At 34.5% G+C, this 27282-nt stretch overlaps 1 protein-coding gene across 1 annotated transcript in view; it reads left to right on the top strand.

Annotated features, from left to right (window-relative positions):
• Positions 1-27282, top strand: part of ADAM10 (ADAM metallopeptidase domain 10) — a 126904-nt gene that overhangs the window by 26850 nt on the left and 72772 nt on the right. The window contains exons 2-3 of the mRNA XM_025472659.3: positions 7637-7787; positions 25576-25694. Coding sequence (XP_025328444.1) covers positions 7637-7787; positions 25576-25694 — 270 coding nt within the window. The remainder of the gene's footprint in view (positions 1-7636; positions 7788-25575; positions 25695-27282) is intronic.

The following is a 27282-nucleotide window of genomic DNA, read 5'->3' as shown; positions in this document are numbered from 1 at the left end:
TTGTTTTTGCTCTAGCATATTTGGACAATGTTTATGGTTGTGTGGCTTTTCTCTGCCCTGTTGTTGTTTTTTTGCTGTGATATAATGTGGATAGTTTTTTCCCCCTTTTTTCTGAGCCAAAGTTTCAGGGGCTGACTATTTTGTGTTTTACTTTTGCCCAGTCATGGAGTCATGACCATATTCAACCTTTTTGAGAATTCCAGAGCTCTGTTCTCCTTTGAGTTTTAAAAATAAGTGAATTGTAGGACTTCCGAGCATTAGGGACAGCATCAGGAGTCCAATGTGTTATACTTTTCCACTTTCTCATTCGAATATTCTGTTTATTTCCTTGGCTACCTGTTTGAGAGATTATACAATTAGTTATGCCCAGTGTTGTATTAGTGCACTGACTCTCTTGAAAACAAGAAAAAACCCTCTGATTTTAGCCTTTTCTAACTTCAGTGGTTTAAATTACTGGCCCCCTCCACTCCCACCCCTGGCTGATTTCAGGCTACCAACATAATGTCAATGAATGCAGAATTGGAAAGAGCTCTTCTGCTCGTGAACCTGTATTAGCTTAGCTTAATCCAACACACACTGGCTATATCTTTTTCTTACTTGGTTTCAGTTCTTGAGGAATTTTTTATTGTTTTTTTAATATGTGAGGATGGACTGCTTTTTTAAGTTGTTTTCTTATGGATTCCCCCTTTGTTTTATCAAGTATTAGGGGATATAAATTACATAATCCAGTTTTAATACATTATCTTAACTTTAATGATTTTTTTTATGTTACTGAGATCCTTTCATAAATACTGATATTTAGGCATAATTAACATAGAAACATAAGTCTTATGTAGAAAATGATAATGACATGGACTTGATAACTACATGTTTCTGGGTAGCATTTTTAACTTTACCAGTTAAAATCTGTGAATCATGTTTTACCTCAATTATAAAGATTCAGAAGATCACTCAGATCCTTTGCCAGTGGAAAGTAAACATTATCTTTCCTTAGAAAATTCCTTTGTGTGGGGGACAGAGAAAACATGACTATTTAATAACTCTCCCAGTAGTGTTCCATCCATGCAAATAATTGAGCTTTTATCACATGTCACCAAAACAGCAGTATTTATTGTTTTAAGTTATCAGAAATGGCAGAACACTTAATCTGAACTGTGACTTAAAAAGTTGACTTTTTTGGTGCTGAAAAAGTAGTGGAAGCAGTAACTTTGCAAAGCCAGGTTCATGCTGTGGTTACTCAGTCCACTTAAGTACAATTCAGTAATCCAATGGAAATTCTAGATTGATTCTCAAAATAAAATAAACTACCCCAAAGTTCTTATACTACAACTTATTCATTTTTAATTTCTTTTTGATATTTTCTCTTGTGTGGAGTATATTTTAAACCCCAGTATAGACTAAAAATACTTTTAAAGAATATGGATAATGTATAGTATATTTGATTCCATTATTTAGTCTTGATTTTTAAAAGTTTCATACTAGCAGACTTTATCATCTCTTATACCCTGGCTTCACTCTATTGTCTTTGTTAGTTGCAAAGATAACTTTGTATTCTAGTTTTGGACTCCATTCTTGTCATCACTCTTGAGAGCAGTGCATTCAAGAGTACAGTGAAGTGACTCAGTAATAGTTTAAATTAAATGATCTTTTAATGCTGGGATTTGTGCTAAGCAGTTTATCTGCATTTAAGATAGCCCTTGTCTCTTTTATAAATAAGAGCCCTGAAGTTTTAAAAAAGTTAAATAATTACCCAGCTCATCTAGTTAGTCATGGCTAGGAAGTATCAAAATGAAAACCCAGTTCTGTGTTTATTCCTCAATTTATGGCCTTAATTTGTATATGTAGGTCTCAAAGGCAAGTGTGGGAGGAGGAAGAGATGGAGATGATGATGATGATGATGATGAATAATTTACTAAGCCTCTATGGTATTGTAGGCCCTTTGCTAATAACTACACATGGCTTAAATCATAATCCAAACAGCCTTAAGAGAGAGATATTCTGCTTCTCTCCAGTTTTAAAGATGGGGCCCTGAAGCTGAGTTTTCCATTTGGTCAGGGAAAAAAGCTAATAAATGAAGGTAATGGGATTTAAACCAGATAATTTTTTATTCTGGTAAAAAAAAAATGCTTACCATAAAATGTATAACCTTAACTATTTCTAATTGTACTGTTCAGTAGTGTTGAATATATCTATCTTGTGCAGTTTTCAGAACTTAAACTAGATGATTTGATGTAAGAATTTGTGTCCTTAACTGTACAATGATTTGTATATACAGAAAATTTAGTGATGGACACTTAGGCTTCATGCAATACATTAGACAAACCATTATAGTTTCTTTTCTTTTCTTTTTTTGTTTTTAATTGAAAGAGAGAAAGAGCATGTGCCTGTGAGCATGAGAGGGGGTAAGAGGCAGAGGAAGAAGCAGACTCCCTGCTGAGCAGGCAACCCAATGTGGGGCTTGATCCAAGACCTTGAGATCATGACCCAAGCCAAAGGCAGACACCCAACTGACTGAACCACCCAGGCGCTGCCCCTATGGTTTGTTTAAAAAAAAAAAAAAAAAAAAAAAGTGTTTTGTTTTATAAAAGAGGACAGTTTTCTTTCTTTCTTTTTCTTTTTTTTTTTTTTAAAGATTTTATTTATTTATTCATGAGAGACACACAGAGAAAGGCAGAGACACAAGCAGAGGGAGAAGCAGGCTCCATGCAGGGAGCCTGATGTGGGACTCGATCCCAGGTCTCCAGGATCACTCTCTGGGCTGAAGGCAACGCTAAACTGCTGAGCCACTGGGACTGCCCAGGACAGTTTTCTTTAGGAAGAAATTTTGATTTCTGAGGTAATCACTAGTTTTGACTTCTTCTCACGGTGAAGATGGAGAAACCAGGACCAGATTTTCCCCCTTGTTTGAAAAAAAAACAAAAACAAAACAAAACTAAGGAAACTAGGAAAAAACAGAGAAACCACAGTTTTTAAGACACTAGTCACCAGGTGGTAAAGGACAGTGATCCCTGAGAGGGAGAAACAAATGAGGCAAGACCTATGATTGCTTCAGCTTTCTATCTTGAGAAAATTGCTGTCTACAATGATGATATGGGAGGGAATCTAGATATAGGCCAACTAACTCTCTAGGTTGAGAACATGAAACTGAGAGTTAAGGGGAACTAAAGCAACTAGAGTTCACAGACAGAATATCAGAATGAAGAGTGCTGCATAGAGACAGAATCTCTGGCATCTGTAAAGGATTCCCCTACTGTTTGACAGTTGATCAGTGCATACATGTGAAGAAACTATCTGAGGCCAGAGAAAGAAACAGTGCCCCATGTTCACAGAGAGCAAAAAATAGTGCCTGTTCTCACTGGCTAGAGTGAAAAAAATTCATAATTTGTGGAGCAGTGGGGTAGACTAGTCAGATAGGTCTTGTTTCAGTAGTGAGGAATAATTAGCCCTACACCGAGTATTGCTCCAGATCTGCCTAACAAATCATAAATGCAAGACCCAGAAAGATCAAACTATTTCCAAATAACCATACTTTCTCCTGTAACAAAGCCCAAGAATATCTATAAAAATACAAAAAAGCTTAGCACCCAACAAAGTGAAATTTGTCATGTTTGGCATCCATTTGGTGAAAGATTATATTATAGCATGCATTGAAGCAGGAAAACAGCAATCCATAATGAGAGGAATAAGCAATTAATTGGAATCAACCTAGAAGTGACACAAGTTGTAGAATTAACAGACAAGAACATTATTAGTATTATAATCATATTTCATATATTTAAAAAGTTAAGTATAGACGTAGAAAATATAAAACACAAATCTAACTTGTAGAGATGAAAACTATACTGTTTTCAGTGGAAAATACAGTAGATGGCATTAACAACAGATTAGATATTGCAGAATATTAGTGAACTAGGAGATACAGCAGTAGAAGCAAAATGAAAAGAGAAAAAAGAATTTTTAAAAAAGATTATTTACTTATATGAGAAAGAAAGAGCATGAGCAGGGGGAGGAGCAGAGGGAGCAGCAGACTCCCTGCTGTGCAGGGAGCCAGATGCATGGCTTGATCCCAGGACCTTGAGATCATGACCTGAGTGGAAGGCAGATGCTTAACTGACTGAGCCACCCAGCTGCTCCAAGAAAAAAGGATTTTCAGTGACTGTGAAAAACCACTAGTTGACTGTGGGAAAAGTTTGAGTGACCTGGTATAATTTGAGTCCTTCTGGGGAAAGGTGGAGAGAGCTTAAAAATAAAAAAAAAAAAAATTGAAGAAATAGTGGTTGAAAAACTGTCCACCCACAGATCCAAGAAGTTCACTGAAATAAAGCTCAAGAAATATGAAGAAGCACTTTGAAATCAAATTGCTCAAAGCCAGTGATAAAGAGGAAAATCTTAAAAGCAAACCAGGGAGGGAAAAGATACATTATATTCAGAGGAGCACAGATAAGGGTGACAGATTTCTTTTCAGAAGGAATACAAGTGAAAAGATGGTGGAGCAACATTTTAAACGTATTTAAAGAAAAAAATACAAACCTGACAGCCTGGAATGCCCAGTGAAAGTATCTTTCAAAAATGAAGACAAAATAAAGACTTTCAGACATACAAAAGCTGGAAGGGTTTTGTTTTTTTTTTTTTTTTACCAGTAGAAGAAATGTTAGAGGAAGTCATCTAGAAAGAAAATGATACCAAATGGAAATATGGATTCATAGAAATAAAGAACCCTGGAAATGTTAATTAGGGAAGATTTTTTTCTTGTTGTTTAAACATCGTTAAAAGATAATTCTGTTTTAGCCAAAACAGTAACAATATATTGTGAGGTTTAAAGGATATGTATAAGTGAAATATATAATGTCTATAACCTAAAGTCCAGCAGGAGAGGAATGGAAGTATGTTAATGTTAGCTTCTTATACCTGAAGTATTGTTTAACAGTTGAAGGTAGGCTGGGATAAGTTAGCGCCGCCTTCAGCTTAGGGTGTGATCCTGGAGACCCGGGATCGAATCCCACGTTGTGCTCCCGGTGCATGGAGCCTGCTTCTCCCTCTGCCTGTGTCTCTGCCTCTCTCTCTCTGTGACTATCATAAAAAAAAAAAAAAATAAGTCCAGGGGTGCCTAGGTGGCTCATTTAAGCATTTGCCTTTGGCTCAGGTCATGATCTCCGGGGTCCTGGGATCGAGCCCTGCTGAGAAGGGAGTCTGCTTCTCCCTCTCCCTCTGCCCTTCCCCCTGCTCATTCTCTCTCAAATAAATAAAATCTTTAAAAAAAAATTAATCCAAAACAAGGAAAAGGGAACAATCCAAATTAATCCAAAGTACAGATGAGTCAAATAGAAATAAATAGCATTGATAGACTTAAACCTAACCATATTAGTAACTACTTTAAATGTAAATGATCTAAATATCCCAATTAAAAGGCAGAGATTATCAGAGTGGATGAAATGCAAGACTGGAGGAGTGCCTGGCTGTCTCATTTGGTAGAACATTTGACTCTTGCTCTCAGGTGAGTTTGACCCCCATGTTGGGTGTAGAGATTACTTAAAAAAAAAAAAAAAAGACCCAGTTACATCCTGCCTAGGACAAGCCAAGTATCAAGACACAAATGGGTTAAAAGAATGGGAAAAGACACACTATGCTAGCTCCCCAAATAGAGGGTAATGGCCATATTAATATCAAAATAGATTTTAGGATATAGAATATTACAAAGAATAAAGAATATCATTTGATAATGATAAAGGATGAATTAACCCAAAAGGCATGATAGTCATTAACATCTTTGTGTGTAATAACAGCTTCAAAAATTACTGAAGCAAAGAACTGCAAGGAGAAATAGAAAAAATCACAGATTTTACTAGCCCTCTTTCAATAATAGAACAGGTAGATAGAAAATCAGTAAGGATATAAAGACTTAAACAACCCCAGCAACCACCTTGACCTAGTTGACACTGTTTTTCTAATGAACATTTGAGTTTTATTTATTTATTTATTTATTTATTTATTTATTTATTTATTTATTTTAGATTTAGTTTATTTGAGAGAGAGAGAACATGAGAGTATGATCAGGGGAAGGGGAGAAGTAGGTTCCTGTGCTGAACAGGGAGCCTAATGCAGGGCTCAATCCCAGGACCCCAGGATCATGACCTGAGCTGAAGGCAGACCCTTAACCAACTGAGCCACCCAGATGTACTGACCTCGTTGTCATTTATAGAATACGCAATAAGAGCAGAGTTGACGTTTCTAGAACATTCACTCTTAATAGCAGAATACACATTCTTTTCAATTGCCCATGAAATATTTGCAAAGCTAGATCATATTCTATTATAAAATAATTGTTTCTGAGTTTAAAAAAGCAACGTTTCTGGCTATAGTGGGATTAAATTAGAATTCAGTAACAGAGGTAATTGAAAAATCCTTGGTATTTGGAAAGTAGCAGACTTCTAAAAGGACATGGATCAAAAAGGATATCAGAAAATATGTTGAATAGAACAAAAATGGTAACATAGCAAAATCTGTGGGATGCTGCTAATGCTGTATTAAGGAGACATTTATAGCACTAAACATTTGAATTAGAGAAGAAACAAAGTCTTAAATCAGTGGCATTACCTTATGAAACAAAGTCAAAAAAGAAAATAATGAGTTCAAAGTGAAAATTAACAAATAGAAAAAATAATAAGGGAAAAATAAAACAAAAGTTTTTTTTTTTTTTTTTTTTAGAAGATCAATAAAATCAGTAAATCTCTAGCCACCCTGATCAAGAATGAAAGAGACAAATTATAGATTACCAATATCAGGAATGAATCTATATTCAAAAGATATAAGAAAATATAATAAGGGCGTATTGTGAATAACTTTACCTCTATAACAATTTAGGTGAAATGGGAAATTCTTACCAAACCTCATTCAAGAAGCAGATAACCTGCTTAGCACTTTATCTATATATGAAATTGAAATTGTAGCTAAATCTCATTTCAAAAAGAGAACTCTTGGCCAGGATGGCTTTACTGGTGAATTCTACCAAACATTTAAGGAGGAACTAATACCAATTCTATATAAGTGTTTCCAGAAAATTGAAAAAAAGGTATTCTTTTCCAACTTCTCTTTTACTCTAATATCAAATCTTGGCAAAGGTAGTACAAATAAGGAAACCTACAGACCAACTTCCCTTGTGACTGTAAAAGATGATACAACGTGACCAAGTGGGGTTTATTTCAGTAATGCATAGTTGGTTTAATGTTAGAAAATCAGTCAATTTAATTCATCATATTAAACTAAAAGGAAAAATGTATATAATTAACTCACTGGGTGTGGAAAGATAAGGTGACAAAAGGCAGCATCTGTTCCTGGTAGTTTTTTTTTTGTTTTTTTTTAAAGTCCTGGTAGTTTTTATCAACAAAGTATTCATGAAAAATTTAATCTGATAAAAGACATCAAATATAAACCTGTGGTTAAAATTTCAAACTTTTATGTGTGGTTGAAATTCCCTTTATGGTAAGTTAAAAAAAAAAAAACTGTATGTAAACTAAAATACATTAGTGAGACAATTGTTTTCATATATATTTATAGATATTTGAATAATCATGGAATCATATTAGAACTGGAGTGGAAAGTCAGGATGATACTAATTCAAACTGTTTATTTTTTATAGGTCAGTATGGAAATCCTTTAAATAAATACATTAGACATTATGAAGGATTATCTTATGATGTGGATTCATTACACCAAAAACACCAGCGTGCCAAAAGAGCAGTTTCACATGAGGACCAGTTTTTGCGTCTAAATTTTCATGCTCATGGAAGGTGAGTAAATTTATTGATGTGTCTGAAGTTTTCCTATATTTAATCTCAGTTAAAAAGAAGAAATTTTATACCATTAATTTTCCTTCTCTAATGGAAAAGCCCCCATTTGGAAATTCAGCCTGCACTAGAATTTGGTATATATGCAAAAAAAAAAAAAAGGTTTTCTTTTAAAATGCATTATCCTTTTTATATTAAGGAAACAGTCAACCTTAAGTCTTTTTAAATTTATGAATAGAGCCCTCTTTGTATTAGAGGATATATCTTTTTCTTTTTTTAAAGATTTATTTATATTAGTGAGAGAAAACAGGGAGAGGGAGATAGAATCTCAAGCAGACTCTGCATTGAGCATGGAGTGGGACTCAGGGCTTGATATTATGATCCTGAGATCACGACTTGAGCTGAAACCAAGAGTTGGATGCTCAACTGATGGTGCCACTCAGGTGCCCCTAAAGAAGATTCTTTGTTCATAATTTCATGTGTTTTATGGGTTGATATATTTGTCTAATGGGGCCAACAGTGAAGGTAGCTGGTTTTATGTCATTAAGACATTTAATTTCTCATTAACCTAGTTTTTTGTTTTTTAAATTTTATTTATTTAGTTTTATTTTTTATTTTTTATTTTTTATTTTTTTTAAAATTTTTATTTATTTATGATAGTCACGCAGAGAGAGAGAGAGAGAGAGGGGGGGGGGGCAGAGACACAGGCAGAGGGAGAAGCAGGCTCCATGTACCGGGAGCCTGATGTGGGATTCAATCCCGGGTCTCCAGGATCGCGCCCTGGGCCAAAGCCAGGCGCCAAACTGCTGCGCCACCCAGGGATCCCCTATTTATTTAGTTTTAGAGCAAAAGCACAGGATTTGTGTGGGGGGTGGGGGGGAATTGGTGGTGGTGAGGGGGAGAGGCAGAGACTGAATCTTTTTTTTTTATTTTTAAAGATTTTATTTATTTATTCATGAGAGTCACAGAGAGAGAGAGAGAGAGAGAGAGAGAGGCAGAGACACAGGCAGAAAGAGAAGCAGGCTCCATGCAGGGAGCCCGATGCGGGACTCGATCCCGGGTCTCCAGGATCACACCCTAGGCTGAAGGCGGCGCTAAACCGCTGAGCCACCGGGGCTGCCCCAGAGACTGAATCTTAAGCAGGCTCCATGCCCAGTGTGAAGCCAAAAATTAGGCTTGATCTCAGGACTGAAATCATGACTTGAGCTGAAATCAAGTGTTGGATGCTTAACTGATTGAGCCACCCAGGTGCCCCTAACTCAGTTTTACCAACTCTAAAATGATAGTTTGTGGACAGATTACTTACTATACTAATTATTTCTCAGACAGAATTGTTAAGGGATAAAGAACAGGGAGCCAAGAGAGAAGGGTAAAAATCACATCTATTTAGTGCTTTATATGCATTTTCTTATTGAATCCTCTCAAAACCCAAATAAGATAAATACTATTTTATATCTAAGGAAACTAAGGCTCTCAGAAAAGTTAGATAATTTCTTTAAAGTTACACAGCATAAATTTGAGCCAGATCTGGCTGACTTTAAACCCCATATTTTTTTTCTTTCTGTGGGTTAGAGGTACTTACATACAAAATCTTGGAGTATTCTTTGTTAGACTCTGCCTTGCTTGTGTAATTAGTAAATCTATTCCTTTTGTGCCTTTTCTACTGCTGTAGTCCTGATTTATTGTTCAGTTCCAAATAGATTTCTCAGCTTCTACTCCATTTAACATTAAAGCTATCCTATGGACTTCTACAAGATGACTCTTCCCTTAAATGCTTCCTTTTTCATGTCATCTTATTGCTCTAAAGTCTTCAATTAATGACTATAAGCCAGATTTCTTAAGTTGGCTTTCAGGATTCTCTCAAAATTAATTTGTTTATTGTTCTAAACTTTATTCTGTTTCCCAACATTAAGTGTCTTTTTCATCCAGAATGATCTGATTGCTGAGTATACTATGAACAGTTTGTTTTCTGGGTCATTTAACTTAAATCTTGGTTCAAGTTCTGCGTCTTTAAAGATTTACTTATACCTTCCTGGGAACCTTTGAATTAGTCAGATGTACCATTGGCATTTGATTTGTTCTTTCTTCCTTTTCATGTGTGTGTTTCTTGTTTATTTTTCTATAACTTTTTTTTTTGTTCATCACAAGAAAGCATCATGGTTACTATTTAGTAATGTTTATTATTTATATTTATGCTTAAGTACAGATGTACAGATGCTTAAGGAAGATATTAATGGGGCACCTGGGTGGCTCAGTGGTTGAGTGTCTGCCTTTGGCACAGGGAGTGATTCTGGGGTCCAGGATTGAGTCCCACATCTGGCTCCCCTCAGGAAGCCTGCTTCTTCAGAACTCTCCCTATGTCTCTGCCTCTCTATGTCTCTGAAGAATGAATAAAATCTTAAAAAAAAGATATTAATAGATGAAAAATCAGATTATAAGAAATGCTATGGGGTAGCCTGGGTAGCTCAGCGGTTTAGTGCCACCTTCAGCCTGGGGTGTGATCCTGGAGACCCGGGATCGAGTCCCGTGTCGGGCTCCCTGCATGGAGCCTGCTTCTCCTTCTGCCTGTGTCTCTGCCTCTCTCTCTCTGTGTCTCTCATGAGTAGATAGATAAGACCTTAAAAAAAAAAAAAAAAAGAAATGCTATGAAACTTAGAGTACTTCATGCATGGAAATAAATATTATTTAAATTATTTTCAAAAAAATTATTTTCCATATTAAAAAGTAATGAGCATTGTAGAAAAAAAGTACTTTTAAGTTATAAAATCTCTTACTTTGATTCGAAAGAGGTAAAAAGATTCATTTTAGGGTCTGTTTTTCTATATAAAAATTTTAGTGGCAGCAATTCATGTAAATTTTTCTGACCCTCAACTCAGATATTTTTAAATTACCCATTCTTTATTAGTACCATGAAATAATAAGCAATCATTAAACCTTCCTAAGTTTTTAATGACCACCTCAAAATAAATTTAATACTGTATTCCAAATACAGCGTAAATACCAAAAGGAAAGGTTGAGATTCTAGCTGCCTTTGGTTTGGATACCACATTTCTATTGTATTATTAGATTTTTATTTGATCTATCACATAATTCATATTGAGCTTGTGGCAAAACTTAAGTTCCCAGCCCCTCTCCCCCTTTGGTGTGTTTATATGTGTGAGTGAGAGTGAGCATGTGAGTGCATGCTGTTGTTTATTCAACCAAAAAACTTATTTATTGACTGCTAGTTAATGGTTATCTAGTTTAGGCTATGGGTGGTAGAAACATAAACATAGATCTTATAGGGACAGCAAAATATGCATTATTCATTTTATAAGAGGAAAATGTGGTATGGTGCTTTATAGATAAAATGCTATAGATAATCAGATGAGGGAGAGCTTTCTTTTTACTTCTCTCAACAAGGGACCTGGAGCCAGGAGAGCTCATGTTGTGTGTAAGTGGTCATCTTAGGTACTTTTAACAGAAATCTGTTTAATCAATTATTCATACATATATATATTTATATAAATATACATATATATTATTGTCTCAGTGATTATACTTGTATATTCATGCTCTCAGAATTTGTGCCCTAAAATGTGGTCATTTTAATTGTGTTGTAACATATGTTAGTTAAAAAATGTAATGATCTGATAGTTTTATTTCTGTTTCCTTGCAAAGGTCTACAAAATTACCTGGGTGGTATAGTTAACAGATTTCCTACCAAGTCTCTCCTTATACAGAATGTTAGTTTTAGTACTCTACAACGCCTCTTAAACAGGATTTGTATTGATATACAAATTATGGGTTATTGAGTTAAAAACAATTTGTAATACAAACAAGAAGAAAAGTGATTATGGTAAAACAGCAATGTGTTGATTGGAAGACCAGGCTTTATTGTGAATATGGTTTTGGGTTGACTTTGGGCTACAGTTAGCTGTAAAATGTGTGCTGCCCATGTGCGTTATGGCTAGACTTGTTATCTAGTTTTCATCTTTTAAAAAATAATCAAGTAGAGTTTGTTTCTCCTGATTATATGGTAAAGCTTAACGCCTTAGAATCAGATTGCTATATTTTAATAAATTATAGAATATAATAAATACTGTGCAGTTAATTTAGAAAAGAGGAAAATACTTGAAAAGGTTTCTGCTTAAACATTTATGACTTGGATTTCTGAATACTACTAGTACAGTCTCTGAGGTTTTTTTGTATTTTTTTTTAAGATTTTATTTATTCATTCACTCATGATAGACACACAGAAAGAGAGAGAGAGAGGCAGAGACAGAGACAGAGACAGAGGCAGAGGGAGAAGCAGGCTCCATGCAGGGAGTCCAATGTGGGACTCGATCCCAGGACTCCAGGATCACTCCCTGCCGGCCAAAGAAAGGCAGGCGCTAAACTGCTGAGCCACCCAGGGATCCCTGTGTGTGTATTAAAGTCATTCTTTGTGCTGTTTGTTTTATGCTTAAGTTATATGAGCAAATTTCTTTCAAACTGGCTTCTAAGTTTTATAAATAAGGAAGGGTGTATCACATCCCAAGTTTACAGATACTAATGTTAAATGAAGAAATGTTGAGATTCTTTAAGCCCAAAGTCCACTCTTAAGAATTCCACAAAAAACCACTGCTCTTGAAATAGAATTTAAAGTTGTTTGGAAATAAAAATCATGTGAGGCAGTGCTACAGGAAAGATTGTTAAGGAAATATAAGTATCTTGAAGCAAACTTCAGTAATATTCATTGGGATATTAAAATATTTTGATAATAAATGGCTAGGGTGAAAGGTACCTCTTAGCTTCACTGAGAAATTAGGAATTAGTTTTCTTGATTTCAGAAATTGCTTTACTTGGATAAGTTCTGATAAATGGGATGCTTGAGCGATATATACTCAGAGCATTGCTTCCTCCTCTAAGCTCACTTAGCAATATGTGTATCAATTATAGCATTTATTACATTTTATTTTGGCTTTGTTTACATGCATATGTACTTTGTTTCCTGGTAACTTGAAAGGCAAAGTCTTAAGTTGTATTCACCTTTTTCATATAAATGGTGGTCATTTAAGTTATTTGAGTAAATGAATGAATGAAGCATTGTGAAGGGAGCGCACAACATTTATAAGCATAAGTATGCTTATAGGGGAAGGTATGTGACTAATACTTTTGTTTAGGTCTGGCCCTTCCAGGGAGTTTAATTAGAAAAAGTAAAGTATCAGTTGCTTATGGCATTATGTAACTTGATGGATAATAAAATACACTAAAATATTAAGAAACAGATTTTTTTCTTAAATATTGTGCAGTCTGGAATATCTCACCCTTTTGAGCAGTTGTTCCTAATCAGTAAGTAGCAGGCAGATTTATTGTATTGTGGGGTACAGGGTTTTTAAAATACTTGTGGAAAATTTGTTCTTTATCAGTCCTCATGTTCATGCGAAAGTGTTTGATGTGTCAGCGGCTGTCTGTTGTTATTCCCTTCCTTTATTCTTTGATAATATGAAATGACATGTGGTATCCTACCATCCCTGGCCTCATGGTCTTGTGTTTTAGGCTTTATGTTACCAGTTCACTACAGTTTCATTAGGAATTTTGCTAATGTGATTTTCATAAAATGTAAATTTTATATTGTTTAAGTCTGGGTTTTATCTAATATGTTGAAATATTTCTATAGTCCTATATTGATATAGATGAACATTGAGAATAAATAAGTATCTCTTGGACTTACCCAAGAATGCCAAGATTGTTTAGTAGTGATTTTTAGTATAGTTCACAGTGAGATTCTAAAGTTGTATACATCTTTTTAATTTATGCCTTTTGTTTCAACTATCATTGAAGAGAAGCACAACTTCAATAAATTTTCTGAAATACTTCTTCATAGTGGTATTTAAAAAAAATAAGTAGAAGGAATATCTGAGAACTCTGATATAATAAAGTTGATCTTTTTCTAGGAAGTATGCATATACTGTTATATTGAATCATGTTTCTTCGTGTTGTGTATATACATATTTTTGAACCTTTTCCTTCTTGTTTTCCAAATTATGGACTGTCATCTTTATTTTCTGGTCTTCTCATCACTTTGCTAACTTTATAGTCTTTCATAGATTTGATGGTTCACGTCTACCAGCTTTGCATTTGAGTGGAAAGCCACTTTCTTTACCTAGAAACTTGTGATTTTATAGGGAGGATAATAAATGTATTGAAACAGTCATAAACTAGCTAGAGAAAGAGAATTACCACAGGTAATTAAGTGACAGAATAGAGTTCTCTACTAATTTCACATGTGTGATTTAGAGATTTCTTTTCTTTTTTTTTTTTTTTAAGATTTATTTATTTATTTATTCATGATAGAAAGAGGCAGAGACACAGGAGGAAGGAGAAGCAGGCTCCATGCCGGAGCCCGATGTGGGACTTGATCCTGGGACTCCAGGATAGCGCCCTGGGCCAAAGGCAGGCGCTAAACCGCTGAGCCGCCCAGGGATCCCCAATGATTTAGAGATTTCTTATGAGCCTTAGTTTCCTCAGTAAAACCTTGAATTTTGGACATGATAATTTTTAGGCCCTTTCCTGCTTTAAAATTCTATAAAATGTATTAGTAACACTCCAGTAACTAAATTTTAAATAGTCAAAACATTATATAGTCAATATTAAACTACTTTTTCTGCTTCTGTATATAATTATTTGGGTACATAATAAATAAAAAATTGTTTCTATCAACATGTGATTTGTACATAGTATAGAAAGATACCGGATTTTTTTCTTAAGTGCTATATAATGTTTTGGAGAACTTACATGTTTCTTTCTTCTGATTTGACAAGATAATTTTTCCTGTAGCCTTATTAATAGTATGTATCTTTTAAAAACAAATGGTCAGACATTTGATTTGACATTTTCTTTCGCAGTTTGGAATTTAAGTTCTCCCTACTGCTCAAATATGAGGGTATCAAGACTGTGGCCCAAGGAATCTGTAAAAGACATAAATATTCCCTTTGTTGGATCCTGACTGGATTTGGGTTAGTCTGGAAATATCTTGGGTTAAAGAGTGAGGTTGTAGAAAGCTAGGACGCTTTTAACTCTGTAGACAAACCAGCACACTTTGAGGAGCAGAGATAAGAATCCAAGGAGAACAAAGAGATGTCAGCTCATAAAGAAGAACAAGAGAATAAATTTGAATTTTGTAAAAATGTTATTAATGTATGAGTAAGAACAGAATTTTGAAAAATGCTGACTTGGCACTGAAATCCTTTCCAGCAAAATTTGAGCAGGTTTGAGCAAAACTTTATAAAGGAAAGGGTGTTTATTTAGTGCCTACTTTATGTCAGTACAGTGTTCTTTAGCATATATTATTAAACTATATTTCACACTGCTTTTTGTTTCAGCCATGGATTTTCTAGGAGGTAATATTCTTTATTCTTGCCTGTTTTCTCTTTACACAGAAATTAAAAGCCTGACTTTTTTTTTAAAGCCTAGCAAATATGTTTTTTAAAAAAAATCTGAAGGGACACTGGCTATTTGAATTACTTCTTGAATCATAAAAACAAGAGCTGAGTTGTGTTCATGTTAATTTTGTATTTAGGAAGCTAAATTGAGAGTTGATGATTGCTCAGAGTTTAGCTTCTTAGATATGATTTCAATCTGAAATACCATTTTGATTTTACATGTTTTTAAGCACTAAACTAGGCTTTATGTGGTAGAGCTAGAATGAGTGTAAAAAAAAACAAAAACAAAAAAAAGCAACCCCCAAAACCTGAGCTTCCTCCTCATTTGAAAAGGGAATGAAAGTAAGACATAAAAGTACTTTTCTGGGAGGGAATGTGGTAGGGCATGTGACTCTTAATCTCAGGGTTATGAGTTCAAGCCCCAGCCTGGGCATTGGGGCCTACTTAAAATTAAAATAAAATGAAAAAAAATCAAACTTACTCTATTTTTAACTCTTTTGATACCTCATCACCTCTAAACATTCATCAAAAACAAGCTTTTGTTGTCAGAGTTTCTAGAGTTGATGATCTAAACAGTAAATGTCAGAAATTATGTATATTTTAGTAGTAGAAAAGCCCATCAATCATTTCCTCAATTGGAAATTGTATTTCATATTAAAATATTGCATGTGTGGTTGGGTCGTTTAGGAGATAAGTACTCCAGCTTAGATTTAATTTGGATTCATAGCCATCCTTGGTTTTTTGTTTTTTTTTTCCTCTGTTCTACAAGTGATTTTAAGTCCCATGTAAGTTGTGATGTTTCTTAAAAGTATAGCAAGGATTTTACATAACTTAAGGTTATTTAAATGCTTATCCTATCTCATGATACTTGAAAATTCTTTATATAACTACTAAATGAGTATGTTTAGTTTATTGATTTTATGCTTGTTTGGATTGTTTTATTAAGCATCAGTGAAGTCTTGTATAGTTGTATGCTACTTTAAAACTGGTGACTGTGTTTAAAAATTCTTTGGTAATCATATAATTTCTTTTTGAAAAGCTTCTAAACACTGAGATGCCTCACTTGGTTGTATCATGCCCTCTTTTCTAACTTCTTTAAAGACTTTGCTGCTTTGGGTTGCCAATTTTGAGAGGGAGGTTGACGAATATTTTTAATACTTGTACATAGGGATAAAATCAAGCTGTTCATCTGTGTATGTCTTGAAATCTTAAATTATAACCACTTCAAACTAGTTCTAAAACAGTCTACTGGGAGAATAATGCTGAATCAACAAATCAAATATAAACCAGAAATTTAGCATATCTAGAATCTTAGATATGTTGGCATGGGACAAATAGTTGTGTAATGTAGCAGTATTTTTTCTTTTTAACCCTAAACCACTGAATTCAGTTGAATGGAATTTTGATTTCTGGATTGAATGAACAAATACACTGCATTTCTTTTGTTTGAGCTTATTTGAGCTACAAGAGATGTTTCTGTAGTTTTAATATGCAGTAATTACCAAGTCCACTTTCATATTTTAAGCACCTAATGTATTTCAGGCACTTTAGTAGTCACTAGAAATAGAGTTACTGAACAAGACAAAGTCCTTGTTAGTGAGGAGTTTATGGATTCATGAGACAAGCAGGTATTAGATTAGGAGTAATAGCTGTGGCAAATATCAAGAAAGGAATATTCAGAAGATTGCTATGGGAGCTTTGGGGGATGCCATCTTGTCTGGAGGTCAGGGAAGGCCACTCTTAGGAGATGACATTTAAACTGATCCTGAAAGGATGACAGAAGAGAGGAGTTGGTTAGCCAAAGAAGGGGAAGAAATGTGTTCTAGACAGAGGAAGCAGCATGTGCAAAGATATTTAGGTGAGATGTGGCATGTTTATTGGAGTTGAAGAAATTTTGGTATATGAGTAGTGCTTAAAATGTGAGGGAGAATGGTTCCAAATGAGGCTGTAGATGTAAGAAAGAGCCAGATCTTTGAGAGTTTATGTAAGTCATGGTAACAATTTTTTACTTAGCCTTGAAAGGTTTTTAATAAGTAACTGTATAATGTTTAAAAGTTCAGTCTAGCTGCAAATGAATAGTTTGGAGAGAATTAAATGCATGAGGCTGTTTAGGAGACTGTTGCACTAGTCCTTATGGGAAGTAGTAGCCTGGATTAAGTTGGTATTAAAGGTGATGAAGGAGAGTGAATAGATTTAAGAGATTTTTTTTTTTTTAAGATTTTATTTATTTGAGAGAGAGCAAGCATGAGAGAGGGTAGGATCAGAAGGAGAAACAGACTCCCTGCCCAGCAGGGAGCCCATTGTGGGGCTCTATCCCAGGACTTCAGGATTATGACCCCAAGGCAGACACCCAGCTGACTGAGCCACCCAGGCACCCTGATTTAAGAGATATTTTAAAGATAGAATTTATTGGACTTGGTTGATTACGTAGTGAGGTATAAAAAGAGTCAAAAGAGGGCTATTTTCTGGTTTGGGCAGCTGAGTAGCTACTGGGTCTACTTATTGAGATAGGGAATATTGGAACAGGTGTAAATTTGAGGAGGAATCAAACTTTAGTTTTGGACATGGTCTGTGAAATTCTCGATGAAGGCCTAGGAGAGAACTCTGCTAAATGCCAACAATTTAAAGTTAGGTAGAGGAGGGGGATGCAAAGCCTGAAGAGTTTTAAGAAAAGTAGAAGAAAGGATGCCTGGGTGGCTTGGTGGTTGAGCATCTACCTTTGGCTCAGGCCATGATCCTGCATCAGGGATCGAGTCCTGCATCAGGCTCGATGCAGGAGCCTGTTTCTCCCTCTGCCTATGTCTCTGCCTCTCTTTTGTGTCTCTCATGAATAAATAAATAAAATCTTTTTTTTTTTTTTTTTTAAAGTAGAAAACCTGAGAGTGTGGTATCCTGGAAGCCAAGGAAAACAATGTTTCAAGGAGGGGAGTGTTCAGTTGCTGCTTCTTGCTTTTCTTATGCTGAACATTAGCAATATTCCTAATCTATGTTACTTTTCTTTGAATTTTTGATGACCTTGCTGGATCTAATTGTGCAGGGTAGTCCAGATTTGGATACATTATACTTACATATAAATAGGGTAACAACATAACTTTTTTTTTTTTTTGGTGTGAATTTCTAGTGATTCATGAAAATAGCCAGTATATTTTTAGGCATTTTGGTTACAAGAGCATATTGGGCAATATCTTTGACCAACCATCTCTACTAATCCTGTGGTGATTGATTACAAGGACCCAGTTATGTTTTAAGTATAACATGGCTAATTTTTACTTGTGTATGAAGCACAAACACATTATTTAACTTAATTATTTGTGTGCATCTCTTAAATCTTAAATTATAATCACTTTGTATTAGTTAGGTTCCAAAACTGTCATTTCTGGGAGAGTGATGCTGAACCAACAAATCATATATGAACACAAAGTCTAGCATATCAGGAAGCTTAGAAATGATGGTATGGGACAAATAGTTGTGTTACAAGCAGTATTCATTGTTTGTTGTTTTGTTTTGTTTTGGTCCATAGTAAAACTGTTCTGACTCCCAAAATCTTCTTACATTTCAGTTTTGCAAATAGCTTACTCCTGCGTATCAAATGAGTGAGCCTTTCACATTCTAAATCTTGAGAGACTTTAAAGGTCACTTTGTCCAATGCTTTATTGAAAATTTTGCTATCATATGTGGTTTTTTCTTCTTTCTTTTTACTAACTATATGGTGATGAGATGATGGTATTTTTTTTTTTTTTTTAAGATTTACTTATTTGAGAGAAAGAGAGAGTGTGTGTGAGTTCAGCAGGGAGAAGCAGAGAGAGATGGAGAGAAAATCTCAAGTAGACTTCCTGATGAATATGGAGCTCAGCAAGCTTGATCCTGTGACCCTGAGATTATGACCTGATCTGAAATCAAGAGTCAGAGGCTCAACTGACTGAGCCATCTTCCTAATTTCTTGTCACTTCATCAACCAGTTAATCATAGGTTATTAGTATTAAGTCTAGAAAAAGAAGTTCTTATTTGTGTTCTTTTTCTCCTGGAAGTTGAGATAATCAGTGGGGCAAATCAAAAAGCTGTCAGGTATTTTGCAGTAGCAGAGCAGCAGTACTTCTGCTTCATCGGAAACTTTATCTTAAGTGGGAGGAAGACTTAGGATAAGAACAGAGTACAGTACTCACCTACAGGGAAGGAAACATGAGCTACTTGAATAGCCACAGTTGGATTCGTGAAACCTGGAAGTGGAGATTGGAGAGGAGAAGTTTAGATCCTTAGGCCTCCCTGGATCTGAATAGTTAACAGGGATTAGAAGATTAATAGTCTCCCAGGATCTGAATATTCACTCTAAATGTGAATGAGAGTGAAATAATGGAGATCATAGGGAAGAGATGATGATTGGTTTTATCTTTAAAAAAGAGAGATCTGAGGGGCATCTGGGTGGGGCAGTTGGTTAAGCCTCCTACTCTTGGTTTTAGTCCAGGTGGTGATCTCAGGGTTGTGAGATCGAGTCCTCTGTCCAGTTTAGGCTCATTGCAGAGTCCACTTGAGATTCTCTCTGCCTCTCCCTCTGCCCCTCCTACTTGTACACACTCTCCCTCTAAAATAAATAAAGAAATCTTTTAGAGAGAGTTTGGAAATAGATTGAATGCAGAGGGGCAAATTTCCTTCCTCACTTCCCCCCAGAAATGGAATAGGGAATATTGTAGTTTGAAGGGATATAATCATAGAGATGGTTTAGTGTGTTTGCCACCTGAAGAATAGCCTGCTTGCTGCCCAGACAAGTCTTCATTAATTTTGTTTTGGAGTCCCTTCTTCTCTGTATGAAATTCTACTCTTCTACCTTATTTTCCACTCTCCTCCCCTATTTTTAATTTGTTATTTATTGATTTTGAGGTAAAATTGGTATATTACATTATATAAGTTTTAGGTGTACAACATTATGATTTGTATTTGTATGTACTAGAAGTAATCACTACCCTCAGTCTAGTTATTGCCCATCACCATACAGTTGATCCCTTTAATCCATTTTGCCCACTTCCCAACCCCTTTTCCTCTGGTAACCACCAGTCTGTTCTCTGTATCTATGAGTTTGCTTTTGTTTTGTTTGTTTTGTTGTGTTTTTTAGATTCCACATATAAGTGAAATCATGTGTTGTCTTTCTCTGTTTGACTTATTTCACTTAACACAATACCATCAAGTTCCATCCATGCTGCTGAAGATAACAAGATCTCTTCCTTTTTTATAGCCAAGTAGTATTCCAGTGCATAGATACACCACATCATCTGTATCCATTCATCTATCAGTGGACACTTAGGTTGTTTCTATATCTTGGCTATTGTGAGTAATACTTAAGTGAACAGAGACACAGGCAGAGGGAGAAGCAGGCTCCATGCAGGGAACCTGATGTGGGACTCAATCCCGGGTCTCCAGGATCACACCCTGGGCTGCAGGCGGCACTAAACCACTGCGCCACTGGGGCTGCCCTATTTTTATCTCTTTATCATCTCATTTGCATTTGAGATTTTAAAAGATGGCTTATTTGCAGAGACTGATACTACATTAAGACTAATACTGCACTCTGTATTAGCTTGACTTTTTAATTCACATGTTTGAGATGCATTTGTGGTGTGGTAGGAAGAGCAACATGCAGCAACCAAATACTGAAGTTCTAGTCCTAATTCTGGTCTTGTGACCCTGAGTCATACCCTTTGATAAAAATATTCCTCATAACTCCTTTGCAGTTACTGTGAGGATAAGATGTATGACATATGTAAAAGTGCTGTGAAAATCATAAACCTATATACATTTAGGAAGGGTGTTATAATCCCATTATTATCATCACAAATCACTATCTCAATTGGTTCTCTTGGGGCTTTTATCACTAAGGGATATCTTTGGCCACACAATTTTATTTTATACTCCAGGTCTTTCGAATACAGTGATTTTTGAAATTTACTTATCTATCTATATTTTGGTAAAATAACCTGTAACTTACTATTTAAACCATTTTTAAGTGAACAATTCAGTGGCATCGAGTACATTCATAGTGTTGTGCAGCTACTGCCACTGTCCTTTTTTTGAGCTTTTTCATCTTTTCAAACAGAAATTCTTTACCCATTAAACAATAATTCCCCATTTCTGCCCTCCTACCAGTTCCTGATAATCTCTATTCTACCTTCAATTTCCATAAATTTACCTATTTCTAGGTACCTCATATGAGTGGTGTCATGCCATAGTATGCCTTTTGTGTCTGACTTAGCAAAGTGTTTTCAGGGTTCATCCATGTTGTAGCACGTATCAGAGTTTCATTCATTTTTAAAGCTGAATAATCCATTCTATATGTATCCCACTCATACATACATTTTTAAAATCCACCTATTGGTGGACATTTGGGATGTTTCCATCTTTTTCTATTGTGAATAATGCTGCTATAAACGTTGGTGTACGAGAATCTGTTTGAGTCCCTGACTGTAATTCCTTTGGGTATATAAACCTAGATGTAGAATTGCTGGGTCATATGGTAATTCTCCGTTTAACTTTTGATGAACCATCAAACTTTTTCCAGAATACAATGATTTTTATAAGGCAGTGTTCACTATATTTTTTCTGACCTTTGAACCAAAAGTTTAAACAATTAAAAAACCAGATTGTTTTTTATTCAGGGCTTGTTGAGAAACTGGGAAGATTGAATGTGGTTAGCTAATTATTATTATTTTATAATATGTTATCCAACAGGAATGTTGCAAAGAAGTTATAATTCATAGAAATATTAAAATAGCATAAAGATATGTATTAAACAGATAGTAGAATTAAAATTAAGAAATTGGAATTTAGTGACTTAGTTAATGGAATAAATTATATCCATGTCTGATTATTCATCTATCAGTTGATCTATTTCATAGATTGTGACAGACTTTAATTCAGTCTGGCTTCTTTCTACCATTTACCTGCCTTTCAGGCTATTGCTCCATTCCCTCTTCTGTTCTTACATGTTTTAGATGCAAATTAATATTGATATTAATAAAAGCAGTACATTTGGGGGGTATGATTGAAATTTGATTTTTTTTATTTTAAAATTTTATTATCTATACTGCTACTTGATTGTGCATGGATAATTAAGAACTGATTTTATCTATGGGTTAGTCCAATTTAAATCAATGCGGAGAATAACATTTTGTACACGTGAGGTGATTTTCTTAGGCTGTCAGTATCAGGGTTGGAAGAGACCTACTTCAAGTGTTCTTAAATTCTCTCTGTTATAACTTCCCTCCTAGGGTTCCTATGTGCTTAAACATTTTAAGTGACATAAAACTATTTTGGGGACATAGATTGTTGTTATACTGAGCTAAAATGTCTTTTGGAAGTTTATTCCCTGCCCTTTTTTGCATATAGAATATACTCTTGCTTATACTTATACTCTTGCTCTTATAATATTGCCGAATTAAAAATCTTGAATGATAAATATATTGAACTCTTGGATATTTAGTGTTTCAGTTTAACAAAGATACTTTTTTAAAAGATTTTATTTATTTATTCAGGAGAGGTAGAGAAGCAGAGACATAGGCAGAGGAGAAGCAGGCTCCATACAGGGAGCCTGAGGTGGGACTCCATCTCAGGACCCCAGGATCATGCCCCAAGCTAAAGGCAGGCACTTAACCACTGAGCCACTCAGGCATCCCAAAGATGCTTTTTTCAGATGCTCTTTGTACAGTGAGTTAGAAGCATATAATGATAAGTTAATGATTTTTCAAAATATTGTGATCTTTGAAAAAATAGTGTATTTTTTTATACCTGCATAAATGATTAAGAATTTCCTATCAGTTAGCAAAAGAAATTTTATAACAGACAGATGTGCAGTAAGAATTCAGGCAGGATTCCTGTTTCTTCGGGGTAGCCTATTTTTAACTTTGTAGAGTTCCCATTTAGAAGATGTGTTTGACTTTTTGATTACTTGGGGTAGGAGATGGAAACCTTAAGGCTTAGAGGATGCCTTTCCTACCTTAGAGTCCTTGTCACAGGACCTGGGAAGCTTTAGGAGTTTTGGTGAGTGTTTTAGGCAAGTGGGAAATGAGTATAGCTTCAAAATAAAAGAGTGCCAAGATTGATACGAAATTAAGGAAAATAAAAAATAGAAAAAGTTGAAAAAGGCATATAACTTTCTAAAGTTAATGAGTATACCTTGTTGACCCTTACATACTAAAAAATGAGTTTTTCTTTTTTTTTTTGTTTTTCTTTAAAATCAATTTTTAAAAGTATAATTTATATATTGTTTTTAGTATATATGCTGCTGAAGTGAGCAAAGTATAATTTACATAAAATAAAATATACAGTTGGCCCTTGAACAATGTGGGAGTTAGTGGCACCAACCCTTCAATGCAGTCAAAAATTCATGTACAACTTTTGACTCCCCCAAAACTCAATTACTGATAGTTGCTGTTGACTGGAAGGCTTATCAATCTATACAACAGTTGATGAACACATACTTTGTATGTCTTATATATTATTTATTTTATTCTCAAAGTAAGCTAGAGAAAAAATGTTAAGAAAACAGTACTGTACTATATTTATGGGGAAAAAAATCCAAGGGTGAGTGGACTCATGCATTTCAACTCCATGTTTTTCAAAGGTCAACTGTAGGGCCACCTTGGTGGTTCACTTGGTGAAGCTTCTTCCTTCAGCTCAGGTCATGACCTCAGAGTCTTGGGATGCTCAGCAGAGTCTGCCTCTCCCTTGCCCTCTGCCATTCCCCCTGCTTATGCTTGCGCATTCTCTCTCTCTCTCAAATAAATAAATAAAATCTTAAAAAACACAAAAAAGAAACAAAAAACAAAGGTCAACTATACTCATTTCAAGTTTGTAGTGTGAGTTAAGTTTTGACACATGTATGTATTTGTGTAACTGCCATTCAAATCAAGATAATAGAACATGTCCATCATAGCCAAAAGTTCCTTCATCCCTCTTTGCTCTTAGTCTCTCTTCACCCCAGGCAACCACCCGTCTGCTTTCTGTCACTGTAGATAGGTTTTTGCCTATTCTAGAATTACATATATATTCTTTTGAGTCTTCACAGAAGTGCATATTTTTAGTAATTTGACTTTTTTTTTATTGCTGAGTAGTTTTCCATTGTATGAATAAGCCACAATCTTTTTATTTTTTTTTACTTGTTGATAGACATTTAGGTTATTTCCAGTTTTTTATATTATGAATAAAACTGCTATGGACATTTGTATTCAATTTATTTTTGTGGACTTAACTTTTTATATTTTCATTTCTCTTGGGGTAGAATTGTGGGTCGTAGGGTTTTCATATGTTTAATATTAGTAAAACTGTCCGTTTTCCAAAGTGATTGCTCCATTTTGTACTTCTTCCAGCAGTGTGTGAGAATTCAAGTTATTCCACATGCTACTAACATTTGAGAGTTGCTAACTGAACACTTTGGTTCAGATTCATTGAGAAATTGTGCTATTTGCAGACTTTTATGACAATTATAAAAGAGATGATATACTTTTAAGAGTTTAGTAATGATAGCTAATTAGTTACCATTTATTTGCAACTCCTGTGTGCCAGGTGTTGTGTTATTGAGTTTACATGGATTATAAGCTGTCATCCTTAAAAGAGTTTTAAGGGATAGAATGTATTATCTTTATTTAACAGATAGGAATCCTGGGCTAGTAGATTTTAGTCACAAGATTTGATTTGTAGTTTGATTTAAATCCTAGATTCTATATTTAATTTTACCTCAATATTTTGGTCTTTCTCTTTCCTTTATAGAAGACAGTTGAGAATGAGTATGATTTGGGCTAATGTCATGGTCTTTGGCTTCTCAAATTAAATTAAGGAAGGTTTAATGATAATTAGAAGAATTAGAAGCCCTAGGGAAAAAATATAGGAGTTGAAGGTTTGTGTGTGTATGTGTATGTAAAAGAGCAAGCATGTTTGCTTTCCAAGAAGAGTCATTAATATCAGTGGCACTTTTTAATGTATTGTTTGAGTTGTGAAAAGTAGGGGAAAATGGTAAAGCTGCAGAATTACTAAAGAGGTAAAGAGGAAAGGCAGGTAGTGGTGAATTACAGTAATTGGTTCAAGAAGCTTGTTTTTATGTACAAGCAACTTAGTTGCTATTGAAATTAACTTGTTTTACCATGTAGGAATCAGCCTCTCGGCATTTAATTTATAATATATCTTAGTTACTGTTTAATTTTATATAATTTAGATTTGTATCACAGCTATTAGGTTGAATTTTAGAGCAAAATTTTTAAAAGAAAAATCTTGGACAGTATGTTTCCAAGTAGACAATGGTGTGAAACAGTGAATATTTTGCAGTCTTCTTAATAAAAAAAAAAGTTGTTTAAAATTTGGGTCCTTTTAATTTCATTTTTTCCCCTTTTCACCCTGTTTTTCAGACATTTCAATCTACGAATGAAGAGGGATACATCTCTTTTCAGTGATGAATTTAAAGTAGAAACATCAAATAAAGTACTTGATTATGATACCTCTCATATTTACACTGGACATATTTATGGTAAGTTGAATCTTAGAATTCTTTTCTTTAGTTTTTCTACACAAAGAAACACACATATTTTGAGGTATAAGCATATATTTCAGAAGGGTGGGATAAGTCCTGAGATTTAAATATGTCATGAAGGGTAATGATCTTTGAAGAATGAATGAACTCTTAGACCTATCTTTATATGTATATTTAATATTGAATTATACAATGCCATACTTCTGAAAAGTATGAAGTGTTGATTCTCTCAATACCTACAAAGTGTTAGATTCTTTAAAAGTTTTTAAATTACTTCTTTCATTTTCTGATCTTTCGAGCAAAAAATTAGCTGTGTTTTATAAGAAAAGAGAAGAAACCGAAAGGGAGACTATAAAGGTCAACTAAACAGCCAAAAATAATATGACAAAGTCATTCGTAGGAAAATCCTTCCAGGGCTATCCTACCTGAATCTATTTGCTGTGTACACAATTCTAACAAATTCTCTTACTACGACTGATTAAGAAGGTACTGGGGGGATGGGGAGCACACTTAACCCAAGATAAAGTTACATTTGACAATTGAGTAGTGTGGGAAGAACAGTCAAAATCTTTAGGAGGTATTAGGGTCAAAATATCATTATAACTGTACATTAATAAATATTCAAGAGAATTCTCAGTTATTAAGACAAAGTTAGCTGAAAGTTAAATTTCATTTCCACATATTTAGAGAAATTTCCACTCAAAATCATAACATTATGAAAAATTGTTTAAAAACTGTTTCTAATTTTTATAATGTCAAATAAATGAGACATTTCTATACTGAGAATTTCTTACTTGTAGATGAAACTTAGTTAATAAATTAAAAGTTTCTTGTACTCTTGTAATTCTGTAAACAAAGGAAAGTGTTTTTCCGTCAGTCTAGACTTTCAATCTCAAACCATAGTTTTCTGTTATTCCTTTGATCATTTATCTTTCTGGGCTGATAACTTTGTAGTGTCTGCCTTTCTTTGCTAGGTGATGGTCAAAAAAAGTACAGGACTAAATGAGTTTGCAGATAGAAATCATGTTATTTAAAATACCAGTGTTTTGGGTTCTTAGCTTCAGTTCTTAGTTAATTCACAGTCGATTAATTAACGTTAATCTACAATTTAGAAACTGTGGAAAGCCTGATACTTATTTTAATGAGAAAATTTTAACAGATAAATTTAACTTTTAACACACCATTCTATTTTCCCCTTCTTAATATCTTTTGATGGTTGGTGCTCAGCTTTTCTTTGTGACTATCTCAAAATACTCTTTTTATCCTGTATTTTCTTTCACAAGAGAAGTATAATTGATGGGACAGTATTACAAATCCAGTATCTTAAAAAGGATTGTTGGTATGCTTTTGTTCAAAATACTTTATTATTTTAAAATGTATTTGTGAAAATAGGAGGCCAAAAGTCTCATGCAGATTGTATCAGGTAGGAAAAGAACTTTTTTATTAATAGTAATTGGAGCAAAAACTCAAAAGATGCTTTATTGTCTTTCTTTCCTTTTTTTTTTTTTTTTTTTAAGTAGGCTCCACGCCCAGCGTGGAGCCCAATGTGGGGCTTGAACTCACAACCCTGAGATCAAGACCTAAG

The sequence above is a fragment of the Canis lupus genome, chromosome 30 (assembly GCF_003254725.2).
Source record: "Canis lupus dingo isolate Sandy chromosome 30, ASM325472v2, whole genome shotgun sequence".
In the NCBI taxonomy this organism is placed as follows: domain Eukaryota; kingdom Metazoa; phylum Chordata; class Mammalia; order Carnivora; family Canidae; genus Canis; species Canis lupus.
The sequence above is the reverse complement of the archived record's forward strand: the minus strand, read 5'-3'. Positions and strand labels throughout refer to the sequence as shown.